Raw genomic sequence first — 24,103 nt, forward strand, 5'->3', positions numbered from 1 at the left:
TGTCTGACTAGATGATGTTCAAGGAGCTGCAGTTGTAGATTACCACACAAAGCATTCTGACTGTCTTTCCCTAACCAGCCCGTGCAAACACTCTAGCATGGTACATGAGGGGCCACAGAGGAAGGAGGCAGTGGAGACAGACAACTAGTGATTAAGGGACCAGGCAAATACAGGGGATGAGATAAATTTTTCCTTGGGGACATTTCCTGCTTATCAGCCCATGACAGCGGCCAGAGAACCACAAGCAGCCTGAGGCAGGCCTGTGCGAGAGTTGCGGAAGCCAGAGGGAGGACACGCTGAAATGAATGGGTATTTAGCAGAAAAGATCCTAAGGAATATCAGAAACTGAGTTTTTTGTAAATAAAATCCACTTTTAAGTATTTATTAAATCCCAACTCTGTGAGCTTGGACTAAGATATAAACAAAATAGACGCACCACTGGCCAGAATCTAGCAGTCTTCCCCAAACAGGGGACCAAAATTGTACTTCACAGTCTTCAATGAGAGCTGTGGTGAATACTGCTGCCAAGTTATATTAGGTAGCATTTGTTCTGTAAGTCAGGACAGACCATGATAGGCTAGCCTCAGCTTTTGGTAGAGTCGTGGGTGATTATCTTTTTTGTTAGAAGACAGCTAAATTCCATTTAGAGATTATCCAGAGCTGTAATTTTCCACAAATTAATGATCAAAGTTCATGCTTTATGTACCATTGCTCCAGGTTATTTAAAAAATAATAATAAAAGAGCATACCAGTGTAATAAGGAAATATAATAAATCTCAAAAGTAGGGAGGGAAAGGAACTAAGAAGAAACGGGAAGAAAACACATAGTATTTAAATCCAGCTATAACAGAAATAACATGAAATGTAATTACATGCAATACTTGGCTTAAAAGATAAGAGTTTTTGACTGTATGGGAGAAAATCCAGCTTTACACTACTTATAAAAGATTAATCTTAAGTGAAAATTTTTATTTTGTTATAAAGTGATAATTTTCATAAGTAAAATGAATTTGTATATATCTAATAGCATACCCTCAGAAACTGACAGGAGTGAAAGGAAATGGATAAATCATTATTCAAAATGGCAGAGTTTAGCATGTCTATAAACTCAGAACAAGAAAATCAGTATCATGGTTACATAAAAAATGTTCCATTAGAATTGTAGAAAATTTGAACCCAAATTTAAAAATCCAAATTCTGTACAATGTTGTACCCATGGAGTAGTTACCAAAATCAATCACATTATGTTGATTTATCTTAAGTCATACAGAAGATCCCAACAATATTTGGAAGGCATGTTATAACATACAGATTATATTTTCCAGTACAGTGGAATTAGATGTCATAGCAAAAAGATAGTCAACAGGTCTCTCCAGAATTTTTAAGTTAAACAGTATGATCCTAACTTTCCCATAGATCAAAGAAATGTGATATAAATTAGAAAATAAGTCAGTGAATTACAAGTGACTTCAAAGACTGTGAGATATAAAGTAATAACAGGGCTCACAAAGGTTAAATATTAATGATTTAGGGCAGGAGGATGGCTCAAGTGGTTAAGAGCACGTGGAGTCTCACAACCATCTATGATTTGATCTGATGCCCTCTTCAGGCATGCAGGTGTGCATGCAGATAGAGCACTTGTATACATAAAAATAAGTAAATAAATGTTTAAAAAATATTAATGATTTAAATGTCTGGAAACAAGGAAGACAAATGCTGCCAAGAATGATAGTAATAAAAATGGAAAGTTGGTGAAGTATTTTATATAAAAATGAATCAACAAATCCAGAAGCCAGAGAACATTTATAAAGACACAAAACACATGTCTGGAAAAGGTGAAAGTCATAATGTTTGAGGTAAGAAAGTACCAGACAGCAGCTGGGTGGTGATGATACACACCTGCAGCTGTAGTGCTAGGTGGGATGATACACACCTGCAGCTGTAGTGCTGAGTTGGATGATGCACACTTGCAGCCCTAGTGCTGAGTGGGATGATGTACACCTGCAGCCCTAGTGCTGAGTGGGATGATGCACACCTGCAGCCCTAGTGCTGAGTGGGATGATGCACACCTGCAGCCCTAGTGCTGAGTGGGATGATGCACACCTGCAGCCCTAGTGCTGAGTGGGATGATGCACACCTGCAGCCCTAGTGCTGAGTGGGATGATGCACACCTGCAGCCCTAGTGCTGAGTGGGATGATGCACACCTGCAGCCCTAGTGCTGAGTGGGATGATGTACACCTGCAGCCCTTGTGCTGAGTGGGATGATGCACACCTGCAGCCCTAGTGCTGAGTGGGATGATGCACACCTGCAGCGCTAGTGCTGAGTGGGATGATGCACACCTGCAGCGCTAGTGCTGAGTGGGATGATGCACACCTACAGCCCTTGTGCTGAGTGGGATGATGCACACCTGCAGCCCTAGTGCTGAGTGGGATGATGCTCACCTGCAGCCCTAGTGCTGAGTGGGATGATGCACACCTGCAGCCCTTGTGCTGAGTGGGATGATGCACACCTGCAGCGCTAGTGCTGAGTGGGATGATGCACACCTACAACCCTTGTGCTGAGTGGGATGATGCACACCTGCAGCGCTAGTGCTGATGGGATGATGCACACCTGCAGCCCTCGTGCTGAGTGGGATGACGCACACCTGCAGCCCTAGTGCTGAATGGGATGATGCACACCTGCAGCCCTAGTGCTGAGTGGGATGATGCACACCTGCAGCCCTAGTGCTGAGTGGGATGATGTACACCTGCAGCCCTAGTGCTGAGTGGGATGATGCACACCTGCAGCCCTAGTGCTGAGTGGGATGATGCACACCTGCAGCGCTAGTGCTGAGTGGGATGATGCACACCTGCAGCCCTAGTGCTGAGTGGGATGATGCACACCTGCAGCGCTAGTGCTGAGTGGGATGATGCACACCTGCAGCCCTTGTGCTGAGTGGGATGATGCACACCTGCAGCGCTAGTGCTGAGTGGGATGATGTACACCTGCAGCGCTAGTGCTGAGTGGGATGATGCACACCTGCAGCCCTTGTGCTGAGTGGGATGATGTACACCTGCAGCCCTTGTGCTGAGTGGGATGATGCACACCTGCAGCCCTTGTGCTGAGTGGGATGATGCACACCTGCAGCGCTAGTGCTGAGTGGGATGATGCACACCTGCAGCGCTAGTGCTGAGTGGGATGATGCACACCTGCAGCGCTAGTGCTGAGTGGGATGATGTACACCTGCAGCCCTTGTGCTGGTCTCAAAGCAACAGAGAGGACCAGGAGGCAGAGAAGTAAGAAGGAACAACCAACCCATAATTGGAGAAAATTAACAATCAGACTAGAAATCACAGGGATGGTGGAACTAGTCTAGGAAAGATCATTAAGACAGTTACAAATGCTGTTCACAGAGAAGCCAAAAAGACACATTGAAAAAGAAACTCATGAGTTGTCATTTATAGATAACTCATTGTTTATATAGAAAATCCAAAAGAATATACAGATAAAACCATGGTGCTTTAATAAATAAATTTAGTGAAAATGTCTTGATAGAAGACCAGCATTTTATCTTAAAAAGCAGTTATATAATTACATACTAGCCACAGACAGATTTTTTTTTTCTAATTATATTCATTAACTGTGAAGAGGAAGTTGGGCACACAGGCCCACATTGCACACATGTGGAGGTCAGGGCAACTTTCCAGAGTTGTTTTTCTCCTTCAGCAATGGAGGTTTTAGAGATTAAACTCAGGGCATCATACTTGTCAGTAAATGTCTTTTCCCATTGAGATAATCTCACTGGCCCAAGCATTTTAAGAGAAACATTTAAGCTAGCATTAAAATATAACAAATACCTAGAGTTAAATAAAAGATGAATTCTACATGAAACTTTATTATTGACAGAAAATAAAGCCATAACCAAGTAAATACACAGTCCTTATGCAAAAGAAGTCATTTTTTCTTGGTTGATGCTAATGTGTTGTTAGTCAAAATCATGATGTGCTTTTGGGGGAGGGAGGGAGGAACAGATGTAGAAAAATGACAAACTGAGAAATATGGGAAAGCAAATGGTTAAAAAGCCGGGGAGTGGAGGCACAGGCCTGTAATCCCAACACTCAGGAGGCAGAGGCAGACAAGTCTCTGTGAGTTCGAGGCCAGCCTGGTCTACAAAGCAAGTCCAGGACAGCCAAGGCTACACAGAGAAACCCTGTCTTGGAAAATAAATGACCAAAAAGAAAATAATGGGCTTGGGGGATGGCACAGTTGGTAAAGCAATTTCCCTGTGTAGTAGTTATTTGCTCATTCGTATGACAGAGTGCCCGTCTAGATTGAATTTAAAGGAGGAAGGGTTTGCCCTCATTACAGTGGGATACCATGGCAGCAGGGATCAGCTGGTCACATTGCATCAGCCGCCAGAAAGCAGAAAGTGAACAGGAAAGAAGTGGTGTAGCACTGTAGGATCTCAAGTTTCACAGCCCTGAAGGCCTCACAAATGGTGGCACCAATTGGGGACCAAATGTTAAACATGTGAGTCTGGCCGGCCGTGGTGGCACACGCCTTTAATCTTAGCACTTGGGAGGCAGAGGCAGGTGGATCGTTGTGAGTTCAAGGCCAGCCTGGTCTACAAAGTGAGTCCAGGACAGCCAAGGCTACACAGAGAAACCCTGCCTTGAAAAACAAAAACAAACAAACAAACAAAAACCCAACCAAATAAACATTTGAGTCTGTGGGGGACATTTCATATTCAGACCATAGAACCTTGCAAAGATGAGTGAGTGCCTGAATGAATCTTAGAACCTTTGTGAAGATGTTGGGCATGGTACTGTGCATTTGTAGCCCTCATAATGAGATGGAGAAAAGAGCCCTGCATTAGTGGCTCGGCAGTCTAGCCTAGTTGTAAACTCTAGATCAACGAGAATCACTGTCACAAAGAGGTGGACAACACTGCTGAGATTGGCACTTGAGGTGTGTGCGTGTGTTGTGCGTTTGTGTGTATGCACACACTTAAAGGAGGATTTAGTTTTCCAAGAATTAAGCAAGAAAAAGTTCATTATAAATAAAACTGTGGTACTAACATAAGACTAGACAGACTCTGAATAAGATCCAGCAATGTCTTAAATAAGTGTACAAGGAAAAATCATCTTCTGTGTAGAAAATTCAGTTCTTGATAGATCTGAAGTCTAAATTATAAAAGATAATGATAAATTTCTCAATCAGATAAAATACTTTAATAGGAGGAAGGCAATAATATTTAGAGCAGATAGTGCAATAGGAAACAAGGCTTTGTCAAAGAGTAACCATAAATGATTCTAAACTAGGAAAACTGTAGGTAGTGGTAGATGTCCATATAGTGGCAGGAGACTTGAGGGTGGCTGCCCACGTGGATGCTTAGGAGCAGCAGCAGCAGGGCTTGAGGAAAACTGAGGTAGTGTCATCAGTTCCCAAAATGTAGTCAGCTGTGGATGTCTGAGAACGCAGTCTTTTGTGGTAAGGCCATTGAGGACAGAACTAGCTTCATAATAGCATATTTATTGATTTTATATTTGTATTTTCACTGTTAGGCCAAAACCAGAGGTGAGTAACGTTAGCTACTGGCATTTAGTTGAGGCAGTGATGCCCTCTGTACTAGTAGGCCATTGTATTCTTCACTGGCACAGATGTTGAGCTAAACAAAACTTAAAACTAGGTTTACCTTGGTAAAGCAGAAAATGGTTTTATTAAATTGTTACCACAAAGCACACATTTGTGGGGAAGATGCAAACACTTCCATGTACTGAGTACAGCAAGTATCTCAAAGCATGTATTTATTTGGTTGAGTTAGAAGCTACTGTGTTCATGGGTTGCTGTTTTCACTCAGAAGAACAACTGGCAGATTATTAAGTTTTGGCAAGTAATTTTTTAGAAATGAATACAGGGATTTTGCTGCTTCAAGGCAAACAGCCAGCATTATCTTGAAAGCTGAGCTTTCAAACAAAAAATCTAGAATTTTAGGAGACCCCACTACAGTAAGTCTGCTAGCTTCCTACTAAGATGTTAGTGGGATTGGGTGATGTTAGCAGGTGGGTTTTTTGTTTTGTTTTGTTTTTGTTTGTGCTTTTATTTTTGTTTTAGTTTTATATTGTATAGTGAAATATGTCAACACTTAGACTGTCACTTACGAAATCATTGCCAGGCGTGGTGGCACATGCTGTTAATCCCAGCACTCAGGAGACAGAGTCAGGCAAATCTCTGTGAGTTCGAGGCCAGCCTGGTCTATAAAGCAAGTCCAGGACAGCCAAGGCTACACAGAGAAACCCTGTCTTGAAAAACCAAAAATGAAAGAAAGGAATCAATCATTATTTTCCAGATGACATTATGTGTATGTCAACTGTCAATTCAAAGCATAAGGTAAAACAGTAGATTTTACTGAGTATAAAAAGTTATTTGGCCAGGTGGTAGTGACACACGTCTTTAATCCTATTACTCAGGAGGCAGAGGCAGGCGGATCCCTGTGAATTCGAGGCCAGCCTGGTCTACAAAGTGAGTCCAGGACAGCTAAGGCTACACAGAGAAACCCTGTCTCGAAAAAGCCAAAAAAAAAAAAAAAAAAGTTATTTGCCAGGATTTCTAATTCCATACTGCAACTTCAGGTTGGTTTTGTTTGTTTGCAACTTCAGGTTTTTAAAATGTGATACATGGCATGTTTTGATGTATCAAAGTCTGTCCACAGTTACATGAAAAGTTCATTAGTGCTTTCTGTGCTTGTACCTAAGCAACACAGCAGCAAACTGCATGTGGAAGCAGCTAATGAGACTCCTGCTGCTTTCTATAAAGCCAGACATCAAGAATTTACAGAAAATATAGAACATCACTCTTCATTTTATTTGTTTACTGGAATGAAAAAAAATTTTTTAAAGATTTATTATGTTGTATACAGTGCTCTGCCTGCATGTACCCTGCACACCAGAAGAGGGCGTTGGATCACATCATAGATGGTTGTGAGCCACCCATGTAGTTGTTGGGAATTGAACTCAGGACCTCTGGAAGAGCGGATGATGCTCTTAACCACTGAGCCATCTCTCCAGCCCCTGGAATGGAAAATTTAAAGCTAACTTGTAGTTAGATTAATGGCTATTTAATTAATTAATTAAAATTATGTTATAATTTTCAATATGCCAGGTATGCCAATTTTAAAAATTGTATCACATCCATGGAATTATGAGTATGTGTTTTTACTATCAAAGACACTCCAGTGCCTATGTTTTCTTTAATAAGGAAGCATACTTGTATGCATATATTGACACATACACCATATATAAAACTACACATGATAGATTTTTTTTATTACCTTCTGATATTAAATGTTTACTAATTACACTTGCTAAATTTATTTTATGTTCTAGATAGACATGTATTTTAGATTGAGAGCAATAAGAAAATTGTTTCATAGTGAACAAGGAATTAACATTTGAGAGTGAAGTTGGCGCAAACACTGAAGGAACGACTGCTGGCATTCTGTGTCTTGCTATAGGCGCAGTTGTGGTTTTGTAGTGCTGCTTTACACTCCTCTTCCTTGTAGGAACTTTGTATTCAGGTATTGCTTTTCTTTTGATTCCAGGTAACATTATACAACACAGATCAGGATGGTAGTGATAGCCCTCGAAGCAGCCTTAACAACAGCCTCTCAGACCAGAGTTTGGCGTCTGTTAATTTGAACAGTGTTGGAAGTGTTCATAGTTATACACCGGTAAGTCCTGATGAAGTTGGTTCTTTGTTGGATGTTCATTTAGTACAAAAATTCAACCAAACGTACTTGACATGCCAATTTAAAAATGCAGAGATAGTCTAGTCAAGTGGCTCTGTGTATTTCATTCCCAGGATCCATATGGTGCAGGGAAAAAACGGACTTCTGCAAGTTATCCTCTGGCCTCCACATGTGTGTCATGGTACATGCATGCCCACATATACATATGAATAAAATAAATGAAAGAAGAAATAGGTATTTCTCACTAATCAATAAGTTGAGCCAATAAAGCAGACTTATTTTTCATTCAGTCTGGAAAACAAAGTCTCGCTGTGAAGGGACTTATGCGTGATTATTTGTAACTCTTGTATTCATTTGTTACCTCCTAGGAGAAGATGGCTCCAGGCCACAGGGCAGTCTAATGGAGGCATCTTCTCCATTGAGGCTCATTTTTCTCAGATGACTATAGCTTCAAGTTGACAAAAACCTACTTAGGGAGTTCCCTGGTCTCCTCAGTCGTCCAGGCTCTCTTATCGTTCAGGTTTCCTGCAACCTTTGGTCCTACAGTGGCCGATCGTGGTGACGCTGGGCACAGCCCCTCTCAGCCGGGTATAGATGGGTTGAATAAGGCTCAGTGGTGGCCCTGGTTCCAGCACCAACTCAGAAAAATAAAAGTATAATGTCAGGACACCAAGTCCCGATGCCATTGATTAGAGGAAGCTGGGGGGGGGGGGAACCTATGTAGCTCAACATTCATGTCCCTTATATGTAAAAGTATAGCACTTGCACGTGACCTACACAGTTTACTTATTTTAAATACTTTAGTATTTCAATGACTTAAATACCTAATGTGCATGTGATTTGTAATAGTTGACTCTGTAATTTAGAGAATAGTAGAAGAGAAAAGATCTGTTACAGAAGAATTTCCCCCAAATATTTTTTATCTGTTTCATTGAGTCCACATAGAACCCACGATGTGGAGAGCCTACTGTACTTAGATGATTAAAGATAATGAGATTGTTATGTAAAAAGACTTAAGCAAACATTAAATAATTTTAAGTTCCTTAAGTTTAAAATGTCTTGATAGCAAAGAAATCAAAGAGTAGGACTTAGTATCATAAAATAAGTAAACATTGCGCATTTATTTTGAGAATATAGCTCAGAAAACAGAGTGCTTGTCAAGCATGTATGAAGCCTTAAATTTGGCAAGTGGTACAAGTGTGTAATCCCAGGATTTGGGATGTGGAGGCAGAAGGATCTGAAGTTAAAAGGCCATTTTACATTCCAGCTCGGATACCTGAAACCCTGTCTCCAAGAAGGGGGCGAGGAGGTGACAACATTTCTAAACTAGAGGACAAAAGAGCTAACATGTCACGCCTGTTGTGAGAGTGTGTCAAACTGTTCAACTAGACATTATGGGTTGCTATTTTCATTTAACAACAAAATGTCACCGCTAGGAGGTGGTGGCTCACTCCTTTAATCTCAGCACTCTAGAGGGAGAGGCAGGCAGATTGCTGTGAGTTCAAAACCAGCCTGGTCTTACAGAGCTAGTTCCAGGGCAGCCAAGGCTACACAAAGAAACTCTTATCTCAAAAAATAAAAATAAAAAAGAAAAAGGAAAAGGAAAAAAAACTAAAAATAAAAATAAAAACAAATGAACAAAACCCCCCAACAACACTAAAAGTGTTGGTCAAATAGTTCTTAAGCAGCAGTGGGCAGTGCTCCTTTTTACAAGTCCATAGCCCATGAATCTAGTTTATATGTGATTAAACAGCTTTATTACTTACATAGATTAACTTTAAAATCTACATAAAACTTAAAAGTATGTGGTTGTGAATAAGTAATATTATGCATTATAAACCATATCAGAGTGGTGCCAGTTCCCTCAGTTTCACATGGGAGTGTCAAACCAGAATACCCATGTGACAGCCGGCATGAATAATGGGCTGCTGTAGCGGAGGAATAGGTTTTATATGGCAGCTGAACCATTTTATGACCTGTAGTAATAGCCATGTGGGGAGTAAGACAGACAGCGATGCCTCACCGCACCAGGGAGATGCATGAGAAGCTGTCCTGTGGTTGCCTCACAAAGTAGAAGGACATCACATGCTTGGGGATTATCACGAAGTATGCCGTCAGCATCCTGCCATTTAGCTTTTTCTTTACGATTTGTGTGGTTATGTGTAAAGTCACCAAGATGCAACTGATGGAGCTACTCCCTTTCATAAAAACTTCTAAATTTAAAAAATTTTTATTTTTGTCTTACGTGCTATGTATAGGTATTTGTATGCATGTGTGTCTGTGGACATGCATGTGGAGGCCTGAGGACTGTTTTCAGAGTCTTGTACGGCTCTCCACCAAGGACCCGCAGCGCTGTTCTGTACTGTTTACCTCTTTGTTCTCATTCCCTTCAGCCAACCCCTTTTCCTGAAAATAAAAAGTGCCATATATCTGCTGATGGCATTTGACCTTACATAAGGAGGTTGCAGACATGGAGGCAGTGTTGGTAGCTTTATAGTACTATACAGCCTGTAGAAATCATGACAGAGAGACTGAGAATTCCAGTCCTATCTCTCACATGAATCCTTTCCACAAGTCATTGAATTTCTCATATTGTTTTCTTTTATTTAGGTGACTACCCATCCAGAACAAGTCTCTCAGTCATTAACGGCTCAGCAGCAGCCGCAATACAACCTTCCAGAACGAGATAAACAACTACTTTTCACAGAATACAATTTTGAAGATCTCAGTGCCTCATTTCGGAGTCTTTATAAGTCAGTTTTTGAGCAGTCACTTAGTCAGCAAGGTGAGCTTCTTTTTAAGTGTTCTTTTTTGGGAGTGGGGTAGGGGGTAGATGAATTATTTCATAGGCCAGCTGTTAGACTTGCTAATTTTAGAGCAGTTACGATGAGGTTGGGGGGAGGTTGTATTATGCCACTTGTGGCTTATTGGGCTCTGTGTGTGTTCATGTAGTGGCAAAGGAACAGCACATTAATTTCAACCTGCATGCAGAGTTTACTTGATTACAGTGGCATCCTGGAGCACTGTGCTGAAGAATTTTCACACCACATCTCTGGCATATGGAATGGTGGAGTGGTAGGGATTAGACACAAGAATACATGGATTTGGGGTTTGTTCTGACTAGCATTAACAGTGAGGTAGCCATTGGAATTTAATAGCACCAGGTATTAATAGCACTTTTTAAAAACTGCATGCATGCATGCGTACACATGACTTTCTTACATATGCCTTGCTCTGTAAATACTACTATTTTGAGTGTCATAAGAAGAAATCTGACCATAAATTATTGGATCCTTTATTTTTAGGTTTAATGAGCATCCCTTCTGAATCGTCCCAGCAGTCCCACACTTCATGTTCCTACCAACACTCTCCTAGTAGTACAGTGAGCTCTCACCCACACAACAACCAAAGCAGCCTGCCCAACAGTCACAGTGGCCTCAGTGCCACAGGCAGTAATTCGGTTGCACAGGTCTCACTGTCCCACCCTCAGATGCACACACAGCCCTCTCCACATACACCCCATCGACCGCATGGTTTACCACAGCACCCACAGCGCCCCCAGCACCCAACGTCACACCCACAGCAGCACAGCCAGCTCCAGCCACCTCACTCCCAGCACCCCTCCCCACATCAGCACATACAGCACCATCCAAACCATCAGCATCAGACGTTAGCACACCCGCCACCCCCACCCCCTCAGCCGGTACCCTGTAATTCTGGTAAGTTTCTTCTGCTTGTGTTTGAATAGCTGTGAATTAGACCTGTCCTTTGTTATTTGGGCCGCATGTAGTACTTACTACTAAAACCCTTTTTACTTTTTTTAATCTTCACTTACCATAGTTCTGTAGTTACGCTTCATTTGATCTGTGGGTGACATGAAGATTTTCTTAATTAAAAAACACTGGAAACATGGGCAAACTCAGCCCTTCTTACAGTTCTTAGTTTAGATCCCTCTATATCCTGGCACTGCTTCTAGGGAGATGTACAAGAATGGAAGGCACGGTCTGTTTGCAGTCTTGCAACGCCATGTAAGTGTGAGAGAAATAACACAAGTTATGCCATAAGGACTTGTATTTGAATCTTCAGCATGGCTCTTATGACTTTGAGTAAATAACTTGTTGTTTGGGGGTTTTGTTTGTTTATTTGCTTGGTTTTGTTCTTTAGGAGTTTTTCAGCAGGTGGTCTAAGCTGGTCTCAAACCTGTGGTTTACTTTTTGTTTTGTTTACTAAAACAACAAAAAAATGAGTATTTAAAAATCTATCAGGCCAGGTGTGGTAGCGCACGCCTTTAATCCCCGCACTTGGGAGGCAGAGGCAGGCAGATCGCTGTGACCAGGGTCAGCCTGGTCTACAAAGCAAGTCCAGGATAACCAAGGCTACACAGAGAAACCCTGTCTTGGAAAAAAAAAATCTATCAACAAATACTTTAAAATATTTTTTGTTTGGCTTTAATGGTTGGTTTTGCTTTCCAAGTTAATAAGTTATAGTAGAGTCTATAATAGAACTGAAATTTTTCAATAATAAAATTGAAAATAATGGAATATTTTCTAAACATTTATTTTTAGATGCATGCCTTGAGAAAGTTGTATAATAGAATTAAAACTTTCAGGGACAAGGCAGGCGGTTTTGCATGCCTTATAGATACCAATATATTCTTCAGAAACTTAAGCCTGTTCTTTGTATGTTTTGAGGGAATGGTTGGTTAATGAACGAATTGGGTGGTTTTCAGGAAATGGAAGTCTGGTGCCAGGGAGAAAAAAGGTCCAATTGGAATTGAAATGATTAGTGATGCACCCTGGTTAGGCTTCTTTGCTAGTGACACTTACAGAGAGAAAGCATCCCGGAGTCAGAAGTAATCAGTAATCATAGTGGCTATGATAATAATTCATTCATCTGAATTATATATCATGTGTGTGTGAGGTGGGACTAAACAGATTTTCTTTAATAGCGAGGAGTCTAAGGAAGAGAACAGGAATTGAAGCTACCTGAGTACCCATTGTGTACTAGATAGCCCAGATACATTATTATCCTTCCAAATCCAGTGTAACTTAGCACATTTTATAGATAGGAAAAGCACATCTCAAAAGAGCTGAAGCAGTTTGCATAAGATCACACTGCCAGGGAGTGGTGGGACTTGGATTCATGACCTGACTTTGACACCAGGTATTCAGAAAGGTAAACCCAGCACCGTTTTTGCATGTTTTCATTTCTCTGGAAGACTGTGTTAAGACATTTCTCATACCTAAGGCTGTCTAAGTTTGCTAGCATCCCTTCTCAGTGTATGATCTGATCCAGTCCCATAGGGTGGAGCATGTCCTTATGTTGTGTTGCTTCTAAATAAGAGCCATCCTTTATAACGTACAGAGAGAATAACTCTGCTGGTGTAAGATGTTGAACCTGTCCATAGCCTCACCAGGTGCTCCACCAATTTATCCCCAGCAACAATGGTGTTACTGGTCAATAACAAGATGGGGAAATGAAAGTTGAAAGAGGCAAGAACAATCATTCGCATGAGAATTTCCCTGCCTGGTCATTATTTATACTGTACAAATAAAAGGGCCAGTACCAATTTCATTTATAAGGTGATACAGCTATTTGTAAACTGCCAGAATAGAGATTAGAAGACTAGTATTGAAGTGTTAACATCATTGCTGGCATCTTTCACTACCTGTCTGGTTGCTGTTTCTTTTACTTGTAAAGTGAAAAGAAATGAAAAGTTTATCTGCCTGTCAGTTCAGAGGAGATTGAACCAAGGCCCAGTACAGTGGGGAAGCATCCCTTTCTCAGACTGGACAGAGATTAGGCAGTGTGAGACATAAGGCCACACAGTGTCGTCCATATGTATTCTTCCAGTAGTCACTCTCCCAGAATTAACAGTATTGTCAACATTACCTTCTAGGTGTTTCAAGTGATTGGTATGCAACACTCGATATGCTGAAGGAAAGCTGTCGAATTGCCAGCAGTGTTAACTGGTCAGATGTAGACCTTTCACAGTTCCAAGGTAAGGCTTGGTCCCTTTCACAAAGAACCAGTTAACATGAGTATCTCCTGTGCAACATTTCCTGTCTGATGTGTTGGTATGTGTCCACTCTCTCAGCACTTAGTAAGCTGAGATACAAAGATTGCCAAGAGTGAGCCAGATAACAAATACTCCTCTTGCCAGAGATATGTAATAAGATTCTGTAAAGAAAAAAAAACAATAAGCAGGGTGTGGTGGTGCACACCTTTAATCCCAGCACTCGGGAGGCAGAGGCAGGCGGATTGCTGTGAGTTCAAGGCCAGCCTGGTCTGTGAAGTGAGTCCAGGACAGCCAGGGCTACACAGAGAGACCTGGTCATTATTTATACTGTATAAATAAAAAGGGCCAATACTAAGTTGTATTTGTAAGGTGATACAGCTATTTGCTAGGATAGAGATTAGAAGTCTAGCATCTCAAAGGGAGGAAGAAACACACACATACACACACACACACACACACACACACACACACACACACAGAGAGAGAGAGAAAGAGAGAGCGCGCGCGTGAGAGAGAGGCGTGCAAGCATCATCTTCTTATATAAAGGCATTGCTTTTACAGTGTTGTATTTTTAAAAGACACTTATAAAAATTCCTAAAAGACATTACACACAAAAGTTCTGCAAGAATACTAGCTATGTTTAAGAATCAGGTTTTGGATAGTCTATCTCCCTGCCACTGCTGCACCCACTTCTGTGTTTGTGTGGGCTGTTGCATTTGAGGCCATAGAACAACCACAAGGGTTGTTCCCCAGTGGCTAGCCACCGTTTACTTTTTAGTTTTTTTCTATTTATTATATGTGTTTGAGAAATGCTGGCACATAACATGCATGTTACAGTATATACATGTACAGATCAGACGATGGTTTTTGGGAATTGATTCTGTCCTTTCATGGACTCTTTTTTGATTCTTTGAGACAGGGTCTCTCTGTGTAGCCTTGGCTGTCCTGGACTTGCTATGTGGACCAGGCTGACCTTGAACTCACAGCGATCCGCCTGCCTCTGCCTCCCGAGTGCTGGGATTAAAGGTGTGCGCCACCACATCCGGCCTTTTCGTGGACTCTTAAGGATTGAATTCACATCATCCACCTTGCCCAGCAAGCACTTTACCTGCTAGGCCATCTCTGGCCTAATTCATGTGTTTGTGTCATATATGTCGGTGGGCTTGCACATGTACAGGCCAGGGTTGAGGCCTGTCCTCTGTGCCTTCTCCACCCTAGTTTTGAGGCAGAGTCTCTTATTTACCCTGAGGCTCACTGTTCTGACTTGAATGGCTGACCTCTGTTATGTCCATGTTTTCCCATGTCCTCTTTGTATTCTTTCTCTTGCTCCACCCTCGGCTTCTCAAGGTTACAGGCATGTGCTGCAGTACTTGGTTTTTAGCCAGGTTATGGGGATCCAAACTCAGGCCGTCATTTTTGAGACAAGATCCTACACTAGCCTGGAATTTACCAAGTAGGCTGGCTGGCCAGTGAGCCCCCGGGATCTGCCTTCACTTTCCCCAAAACGCCAAGATTACATGTGTGCCCCATTTGTAAAACATGGGGCTTCGGGGGTGAATTTGGGTGCTTCAGGCCTAGCATTTTGAGCCCCTTGAGTGATCTTACTTATCTTAAAAATACCACTTTTTGCATGTGCAACTCACCACATAATCTGAGCTGAATGAATGGAGACTGAGGGTTGGGGTGTCAGGTATTGATGTTTCCTACAATATTTAGATTGTGCTCACTGTATTTCACATGCTTTCCTTACAGGTCTGATGGAGAGTATGAGGCAGGCGGACCTCAAGAACTGGTCGTTAGATCAGGTTCAGTTCGCTGATCTCTGTTCCTCTCTTAATCAGTTCTTTACACAAACTGGCCTTATCCACTCACAGAGCAATGTTCAGCAGAACGTCTGTCACGGTGCCATGCACCCAGCAAAGCCTTCCCAGCACCTCGGGGCAGGTATGACTTAAATATGCTCACTGTGTCTGTAAGAAAGGAGTGATAGCAGATGATTCATGTGAAATATATTGTTGAAATTTGAGGCAAGGAGCCAGGCATGGTGACATAGGCCTTTAATCTCAGCACTTGGGAGGCAGAGGAAGGTGTCCTGTGAGTTCAAGGCCAGCCTGGCCGACAGAGTGAATCCAGGACTGCCAGGGATACACACACCGAAACCCTGTCTTGAAAAACTGAAAATTTGAGGCAAACGGCTTATCTGTTGTGATTTGTGTGGATTATTTACTGTTGTCCTTTCTGATATCTAACTTTTTATTGTTATTAAGCAAGTCTCTAAAAGATACTTTTTTTAAAAACATGGTTATAAAATTGTTTCACTTTAAATTTGTGTAGACTTGCAGCGAAAATTAAAATGTTCCATCTTTTAAGGATGTTAGAAGTTTAAGGTCCATTTGAAGAAGTATGCAGGCTCTGTAATGAGGGCATAGAAAAAAAAGAAAAAAAGAAATCATGGTGTCCTCTGTTGTGTGTACCCCCACCCCACCCCCATGAAAATGAAAGTGTTAGGAATGTGCCAATTTCAGCAAGGTGTCCTGGAGGTGATGGCCTGGGGCTTAGAAGCCTGAGTGTCTGCTCCCAATTCTGTCAGGTTTCTCCTCTCTGTTTCCCATGTGTGATAGAAGGGATGTTGGGCTAGGCCATCTCTGAGGCCGTCTCAAGCCTGTACACAGGTCTGGCTTTCCTGTAGCTACTGAAAACTTGGGAATAGCCAAATCCAGTGTGCTTTACCTTATTAATAGTATGGATCGATCTTTCTTCCCTCTTAGGAAACGTAGTAGTTGCTTTTCAGTTTTATTACATTGCCTGAATTCAAGTGTAATTTCTGTGGTGTAGGAGCATGGCTTTCTGCCTTAAGCATCCCTTGAAATCCCATTTGAATGAGGCCTATGTGTCTGTCTCTTCTGCAAACTTAAGGTACATTTTAGTCACCTTTGCCTGGCTTAGCTGTGCCCTTGTGCGTGTCTTTACTGTTACTTTGCCTTGGTCACTTGGTGAGCCCCTGCTCACTCACATGTATAGTCAAGGGGAAAATTCAGAGCAGCATAGAAATGGATGAGCAGCAGCAAAAGCCTTTGAGTCAGGACATCTGGATTCTAGTCCTGGTTCTGCCACATTCGTGCCCTTGGGCAAGCCTGCTTAACTTTTATCTTCCTTTGACTTCTGTAGAAAGAAGAGGTGGTGTTCTGTCTAGCCTTCTGTGTGGGCAGCACGAGGGTCAAATGAAGTCACAGACGTGGGAATAATTTTGAACTTTAATGAAGTGACAGCTGTCAGTGTCCTTGCTGTGAGCTTATGGCAGTGTGCTCAACACCTAGAGTAGCGCCCGTTGCAGAAGCCAGCTCCATTTCAGAAGGATTTCTCTCCCTCGCTCTGATCACCTTACCTCCTTGGTTTCATGTAGTAACCATTCCATTAAGATTCTAGTACTAGCTTTGTTTTGCTGGTAGTGGTAACAGGTTTTCTCCTTTTGTTTTTAATTTGATTAGGAAATTTGTACATAGACTCCAGGCAAAACCTCCCTCCCTCGGTGATGCCACCCCCTGGTTACCCTCATATCCCGCAGGCGCTCAACACTCCAGGAACTACGATGGCAGGTAGCGTCTGTGTGCTGTGTTTGCAACCTAGAGTTTTAACACTGAAAAGCTTGAGGCTGCTGTGAGAGGGTATGAACTCTCTTTATGGCCTGGAGTACAGAGTGTCTTTAAGGACTTTATTTTGACAAGACTTATTACAGTTTTCAGGGGCCTGTTTTGACTAGCTTCTGTGGATTCTGTTCTGCTGATTGCAGAGACGTAATCCACCTATAGTATCCAGGCTAAAGGTGATGAGTTGAAGGTAGCCAAGAGACTCCGGCACACTGTTAGAACTGGAAGGAGTCTTAAGGATCACCTAGATGAGAAATTGGCGTCAGGAGAGAAAAGCTGCCCAGAACTCCTGGGTTAATGAGCAATTAAACCAAGACTCAGGCCTTGACCTTGCCCTTTACTTTACCTGTCTGAAAAAGGGCAGTAAGTAATGTGTGCCAGTGAGGGTTTTGTGAGACCTGGAGAGAGCTGTGTGTCGGGCAGTGGGGAGGGGGCTGTACTCAGTGATATGTCCTTGAATGAACTGGAGGACACTGGAGCGTACCTGCTGCTGCACTCCCCACCTCAGCCCATTAGTGATTTGCAGGTACTGTGCTGTGTAGCTAGAGCTCAAGCCGGATTGCCAGTCTCCTGCTTTGGCTTCAGATTATATTTTTGTTAAATAAAGACAATCAACATTTCTGATAGAGTGTAATATACTTAAAACATAGCATTTTATAAAATCATATGTTAAAAGATTCATGAGAAAAAATGATTAGCAAGTAGCTTAAATTTTTGTTTTTAGAGTACAAGCAACAGTGATAATCCAGTAAGAAATTTAGGCCAGGCATGGTGGCGCACGCCTTTAATCCCAGCACTTGGGAGGCAGAGGCAAGCGGATCACTGTGCGTTCGAGGCCAGCCTGGTTACAAAGTGAGTCCAGGACAGCAAGGGATACACAGAGAGAAACTGAATTTTATGCTGTAAAAAAAGAATTTTACAGCATTTCAAAGGATATCCTTAAGTTCTAGTAAGAGGACTGCTTTTAGCAAATTTTGTTATGTCTCAGTCTAGCTTCATTGGTACACCAGTGACTTTTTTTCTTTCTTTCTTTTTTTTTTTTTTAAGTTAAATTTTTCTTAGGTGTATGGATGTTTTTGCCTGAACATTTGCCTATGCACAACTTGAGTGCCTGAGGCCCAAGAGGTCAGAAAAGGGCATCAGATCCTCTGGACTTGGAGTTATAAGCCACCATTTGGGTTGCTGGGAATAGAACATGGGACTTGTGAAAGCTCTTTTAACAGCTGAGCCATCTCTCTAGTCGCCTGATAGCATTGTTAATTGAAAACATGTTAGAACAGAGCAGACTAGTGAAGCGGTTGTCAGCCTTTTCCTAATGCCTTCTTTACTGTAGGCCAATAAAATGGAAGAGTGTTTTTGGAGTCAGGTGGACTGAGTTTGTTTGTTTAGTTATTTTTTGAATCCGTCTGTGTAGTCTAGGCTGGCCTTGAATCTATGATCATCCTGCCTCTGTCTTCTGAGTGTTTAGGATTGAAATTACATGTGTGTATCATTATACCTGGATTTTTGTTCAACTTCTTGTTGGAGGCTTTTGGGTGGTTTCCAGGCAGTGTACCTGTGTCCTAGCACATAGGACATCTCTAGGAGCTGTTGGTGTCTTCCTGACTTTGCTGCCCAGGTCACTGCTGACCCTGTTCTCTTCTTTCCAGGCCATCACGGAGCTATGAACCAGCAGCACATGATGCCTTCCCAAGCCTTCCAGATGCGGCGCCCTCTGCCTCCAGATGACATCCAGGACGACTTTGATTGGGATTCAATAGTGTAGGCTCGTTTCTGCGAGACAGCAGACTCCAGCATCCTTTCTGCTTCGTGAAAGGAAGGATTAGAGTCCAGTTGAGAAAACAAAGCGATGTTACCAGTTCTATCTAAATTCCTTTCGAAGACAATCAGAGATTCTAGCTGGGTAACTTACTGCTTTTATCCAACCCAAGCAAGAACTACATGTTTGTCTCCCCGCCAGTGCCCTCTGTAGCTCCTAACTGTTGTGATTTGGACAGCTTTTTGCATATTTGTGTCAGTTTGATGTTGACCACAAGTGCCAGACTGATTTTTCAGACAGAGCCTATTTTGCTGCAAGCAGTTTTACATACATATGTGTAAATATGTGTACAAACATTATTGAAAGGCTTCCAAGTTTTTTCTAATTGGATTACTATGTCTTGACAAGAAAGTTACTGTCAGTTTTTATTCCTTGTTAGGCCATTTTCTGCAGGATGCTTTCAGACAAGATAGGGAGCAGAAAGGAAATCGGTTTTTCAAAGCCCAGTTTCCTTTATTTAATCTTCAGAAATAGGAGTAATCATGAATTCCACTGCATAAGTCAAGGAACCTGGAGTTGGTACTTTCAACAGTGCAGAGGGCCTGTTGTTCCTGAGCAAGGTTGTAGTGTAGGGAGTTGTCGAGTGTGTGTTGTGCCTTGTTAGTGTGTTTCCTCAGCTGCGTTTTGACAGCTCTGATGTGTGTGCGCTGATTGAAACTGGGTATTGCTTGGCTCTTCAAACAAATCAGTGTCTCCGTACTCACATATTTATTATTCAGAAGTGTTATTTTAATATTTATTGCTACTTTCTGTGAATGCACAACGCTGTTGGATTCACTAGGGAAAAATTTGTCTGAAAGCATGGTTATTTTTCTGGATAAAAGTTTACAGACAAAGACAATCTTTATCATCACTCCTTTTACCAGGTGAATATGCTTCCTGTCTGTCTTAGCCTTCTTGCCGAGGGAGACATAATAGCTACATAGGAATTTCCTGGAATTTGAATTAGAGTCTATTTAGGCAACAGGACACGGAGGCAGTGTTTATACAGCAGTGTCCTCACCGTTTCAGGTGATGCTGGAAGGGGCAGCAGCTCCAGAGTCTTTCTGCTTCAGTCTTGAGTGCAGTGACTGCACGACCTGATGTTGGGCCTCTGTGCGCCCAACCAAGAAGCACCTCAGAGCTTTTATCAGTTGCTTTGTTTTGTGTCATATCACAGCTTACATGGGTTGATTGTTTTGATTTTACAATGAAAGTAGAAGAAAGGAAATTCTCTTCCCCACAGCAAATATATTTTTAATTGGTTCTTTATAGAGTGGAAAAATCTGTGTTAGTGAGGAAGTAGATTCTGTCAAGTCAAGAAGAAATAACTGCTCACCAGTTGCTTGTTAATGTCTGGGCTCAGCAATGCTAAATCATGTTAACTAAGCCTCAGCGAGTCTATGGTTGAGTAATTGCTACTTGAGCAAAGAGGTGTGTGAGTCTGTGTGTGAAAAAGAGAGTATTAATGGAGTATTGCCTTGAATGAGTCACTGGGAAGCCATGGGGAGAGCTGGGAAAGAAGTGAGAGCTTTGTGCTTCTCTGTTGTTTGGACCCCACTTGTCATGAAAAGGAAGCTCAGGTACAGCCCCTCGAGTCAGTGAGAACAGCAGCTAGCAGGCCTCCCAGAAGGGCCAGGCAAGATGAGATGGCTGCCTGCAGAGGAAAGCTTGGGAAAATGAGGTTCCCATTAGTTTACTCAAGTCACTGTTTTCTAGACACCAAAACTGCTGCTCCGGACTAGGATTGCTGCTCAGCAGTGTGCACTTTAGATGAGCGGGCGTGGGAGGACTGCAGTCTCTGAGACAGCATGGCTTGATGATGATTTTACAAATTATGTGAAGCTAATTTCCCATTTGGCAATTACTTAACTGATTTGCAGTGATCCATATATTTATGAATATTTAAACTGACCAAGAATGGCACATGAGGATAGACTCATCACCCTTCTGTCACTCCGAGTTCCCAGGGCCTCAGAGCAGCCCTGTAGTCCGAGGCCAGGCAGGCTACCTGGTGGGTGCAGAGTCCCTCTAGTGGCCATTTCTGTTGGTAATGATACAGAGCAATTTCTCTTGGGCTTTAAGTTGACTAGAGACTTTGGGGTAAAGACTAATAAACATACATAAAGAGATGGGTGCTCTGTCCAGGAGAAGAGTCCGACTGGCATTTGTGGCAGTGTTTGAAATGTAAATGTATTCCTGTGTGTTCCTGTAAATATTTAATACGTGTCTCTCAAATGTCCTTTGAAGTGGGAGGGCATCGATCTTGGGATAATTTCAAATGGAATAGAGTATTTTGCTATGTTCATTGAGAGGGTGATGTGTACATACCTATATTGTATATATGTGGTGACATGCATTGGCTTTTGTGCAGAAACAACCTGCTCTCTGTGCTGCTGTTGGACAGTCAGTGTTTTAATGTTTCTACAGTTTTCCTATTGCACGATTTCATATTCTGCCAATGGTGAGTGGCACCCATTCTTTGTAACCGTTTAGTGCTGTAAAGAAATATTCCATGTGTCATTAGGATTGTCGCTGCCAGAACTGATATGCATGGATGGCACTTAAAATAAATATATTATGATAACTGTATTTGCAGCCTGATGGTCTGTGTCATTTGCTACTTTTGAGGAAGCCAGAATGGAGCCTGTGGCCAGGCTATGGAGTCCTTGGAAGTTTTGAGACAGTGCCTGGGTGTTGCGCCTTAGCACTGAGCTTAGTGTTGTTTAATCTCGGTAGCTCACTTTCCTGAGCAGACACCTGAGGCTAGCTCTCCAGAAAGAAACTCAGTGATGAGGGTTTACTGAGGATAGACTTACCCAAGATGAGGAGCAATCAGCACCTGGCCAGGGAGGTCACCCCGGAAGTTTCCCTGGTGAGGAGCAGTGGCTTAGCAAATGCAGAGAAGGCACTGCAGGTCAGCCCTCAGAGGGCCCGAGGCCAGCGGTTATCTCTCTGACACTGGTGCTCCATGCCGTGGCTTGGGCTGGAGCAGAGTGGAGATGGTAGGTTGAGATGGGAGCAAGGTTTGAAAGCCTTAGCAATGGACAGGCAAGAAACTTGGGGACCTGCACATGGATGTGAAGAGAGAGTAGCGCTTCCTGCCACTCTGGCAGTCTGTCCAGAGCATCTAAGTTATCCTCCACAGCACTGCAGGAGCACCAGTGTCTGGTTACAGGTGGGAGCAGGATCTGAAAGAAGAGCGTCCCCAGCTTTTACCTCTAATTGTGGACTTAGGATGGCTCTGTCTGGGGCAGGCTCCAAAGCTCCTTAAAACTTAATGGTTTGCCAGAGCCAAGGTGAGTGAGTGAGTGAGAGAGAGAGAGAGAGAGAGAGAGAGAGAGAGAGAGAGAGAGAGTGTGTGTGTGTAGAGAGAGCAGGACTGGGCTGTGTTCTATTGCAGGCAGGTTTTGTTCACTTGGTGCTGATTGGTATGCAGGTGGAGTATGCCTCTCCTGGTCAGAGGAAGCAGAAACACAGTCATTATGCTACGTGTGTATTTCTCTCACCTTTAATGTGTTACTCTGGGGCTGCTCTATACATACGCCCCTTACCAGCTGGGTAAAGCGTCCTGGACAAACGATTGGAGCTCAGGAAGTCTTCATAGAAGGCATTCAAAACGGCACCCTGGTAAGGGCCTTAGAAAATGGTTAGTGCAACCATATTTTGTTAAGCATTCAGACCCAGTAAGGAAGCAGCTTATTTCAAGTCTTACAGCTACTCAGGGAAAGCTAGGAGAAGGTTGGAGAGTCATTGGCCTAACAGCAGTTCAGACTTCCTGTACACAGCCTGCAGGGATGGCTCAGGAGGTAAAGCCAGCCATTTGCCCCAGGACTGATGACCTAAGTTCAGGCCCTGTAACTAGTGCTGGAAGGAGAGAACCAGCTCACAGAAGGTGTCCTCTGACCTCAGCATGTACCCACTGTCTAACTTGATCTACTGTGACCTGATGGTATAGCGATGTCATGGCCCTGCTGTGTGGAAGAGGAGACAGCTCTGGAGAAGTGAAAGGTGCTACAGCAGAGGGGGAGGGAGAGAGAGAGACTGACTTTAAATGTAGAGTGCCTGTACAAGGTGGAATATTCGTGAGCAGAGCATCTCACCATGAGTGTGTGCCTGTGGCTTGTGTTGGGTGCTGTGTGCCCTACCCTTGGAGGCAAGCCAACAGCCTCTTTTGGAACTTCAGGACAGGCTGCAACCAAGCAGAATAGGCAGCATGTTGGCTTACTGAGACAGTCCCTGCATTGGTTTCTTCTGTAGTAAATTCAAGAGATTTTTGAGCTTTATCCCTGTCCCATCCTCACTCGCCCCAGTCTGTTAAATTGACAAGTCACCATGAGAAAAGCAACTGGCTGCCTCAAAACCATATTCTTGCTCCATCTCACTGCAGTTGCCAGCTCTTGAGCAGTGTCCCAGGAGTGCAGGATGGATGGTTGCCGTTTCTTCGTACTTGCTGCTTACCGTTCTTCCAAATACCTGGGCCTGATAGTGGAATTCCCAACCTCAGCATCTGGGCCAGGTGTGGTGGCAGAGCTGGTAATAATTGTAGCAATAAGGCTGAATTCCAAAGCTAGTCCAAGTAGCCTAGAACCTCTGTTCTTAGGAGGTTTTAAGGCTGTCCCAGATCTTTCTAACTGCCCCTGAGTTGGGGGGAGGGGGGAGAGATGGGAGGAAGGGGTAGTGCAGGCAGACAACTTGGTGGCTGAGTGTGATCTATATTTGTGGAAGACCCTCGCTCCTTTCCCACCACCTATATTGGGTGGCTCACAGCCACGTTTAATTCCAACTCCAGGGGATCCAGTGCACGAGTGTACATACACATCATTTTAAAATAATCATGTAAAGCAAAGGCTGCAGGGAGTGCCTGTCATCACCAGGGGGCAGCACTGCCAGCTGTATGCATCTTCTTTG

The 24,103-nt window shown here is 42.9% G+C and overlaps 1 protein-coding gene across 2 annotated transcripts in view; it reads left to right on the plus strand.

Moving 5' to 3' along the window:
• Nucleotides 1-20,051, plus strand: part of Foxj3 (forkhead box J3) — a 93,412-nt gene extending 73,361 nt beyond the window's left edge. For both annotated transcript variants that reach the window (XM_051171843.1, XM_051171844.1), the window contains 7 exons: nucleotides 7,582-7,710; nucleotides 10,339-10,513; nucleotides 11,034-11,447; nucleotides 13,628-13,729; nucleotides 15,500-15,691; nucleotides 17,236-17,343; nucleotides 19,044-20,051. In XM_051171843.1, coding sequence (XP_051027800.1) covers nucleotides 7,582-7,710; nucleotides 10,339-10,513; nucleotides 11,034-11,447; nucleotides 13,628-13,729; nucleotides 15,500-15,691; nucleotides 17,236-17,343; nucleotides 19,044-19,159 — 1,236 coding nt within the window. In that variant the 3' untranslated portion in view covers nucleotides 19,160-20,051. The remainder of the gene's footprint in view (nucleotides 1-7,581; nucleotides 7,711-10,338; nucleotides 10,514-11,033; nucleotides 11,448-13,627; nucleotides 13,730-15,499; nucleotides 15,692-17,235; nucleotides 17,344-19,043) is intronic.
• Nucleotides 20,052-24,103: the final 4,052 nt, after the last annotated feature.

Source organism: Acomys russatus, chromosome 29 (genome assembly GCF_903995435.1).
Source record: "Acomys russatus chromosome 29, mAcoRus1.1, whole genome shotgun sequence".
NCBI lineage: Eukaryota > Metazoa > Chordata > Mammalia > Rodentia > Muridae > Acomys > Acomys russatus.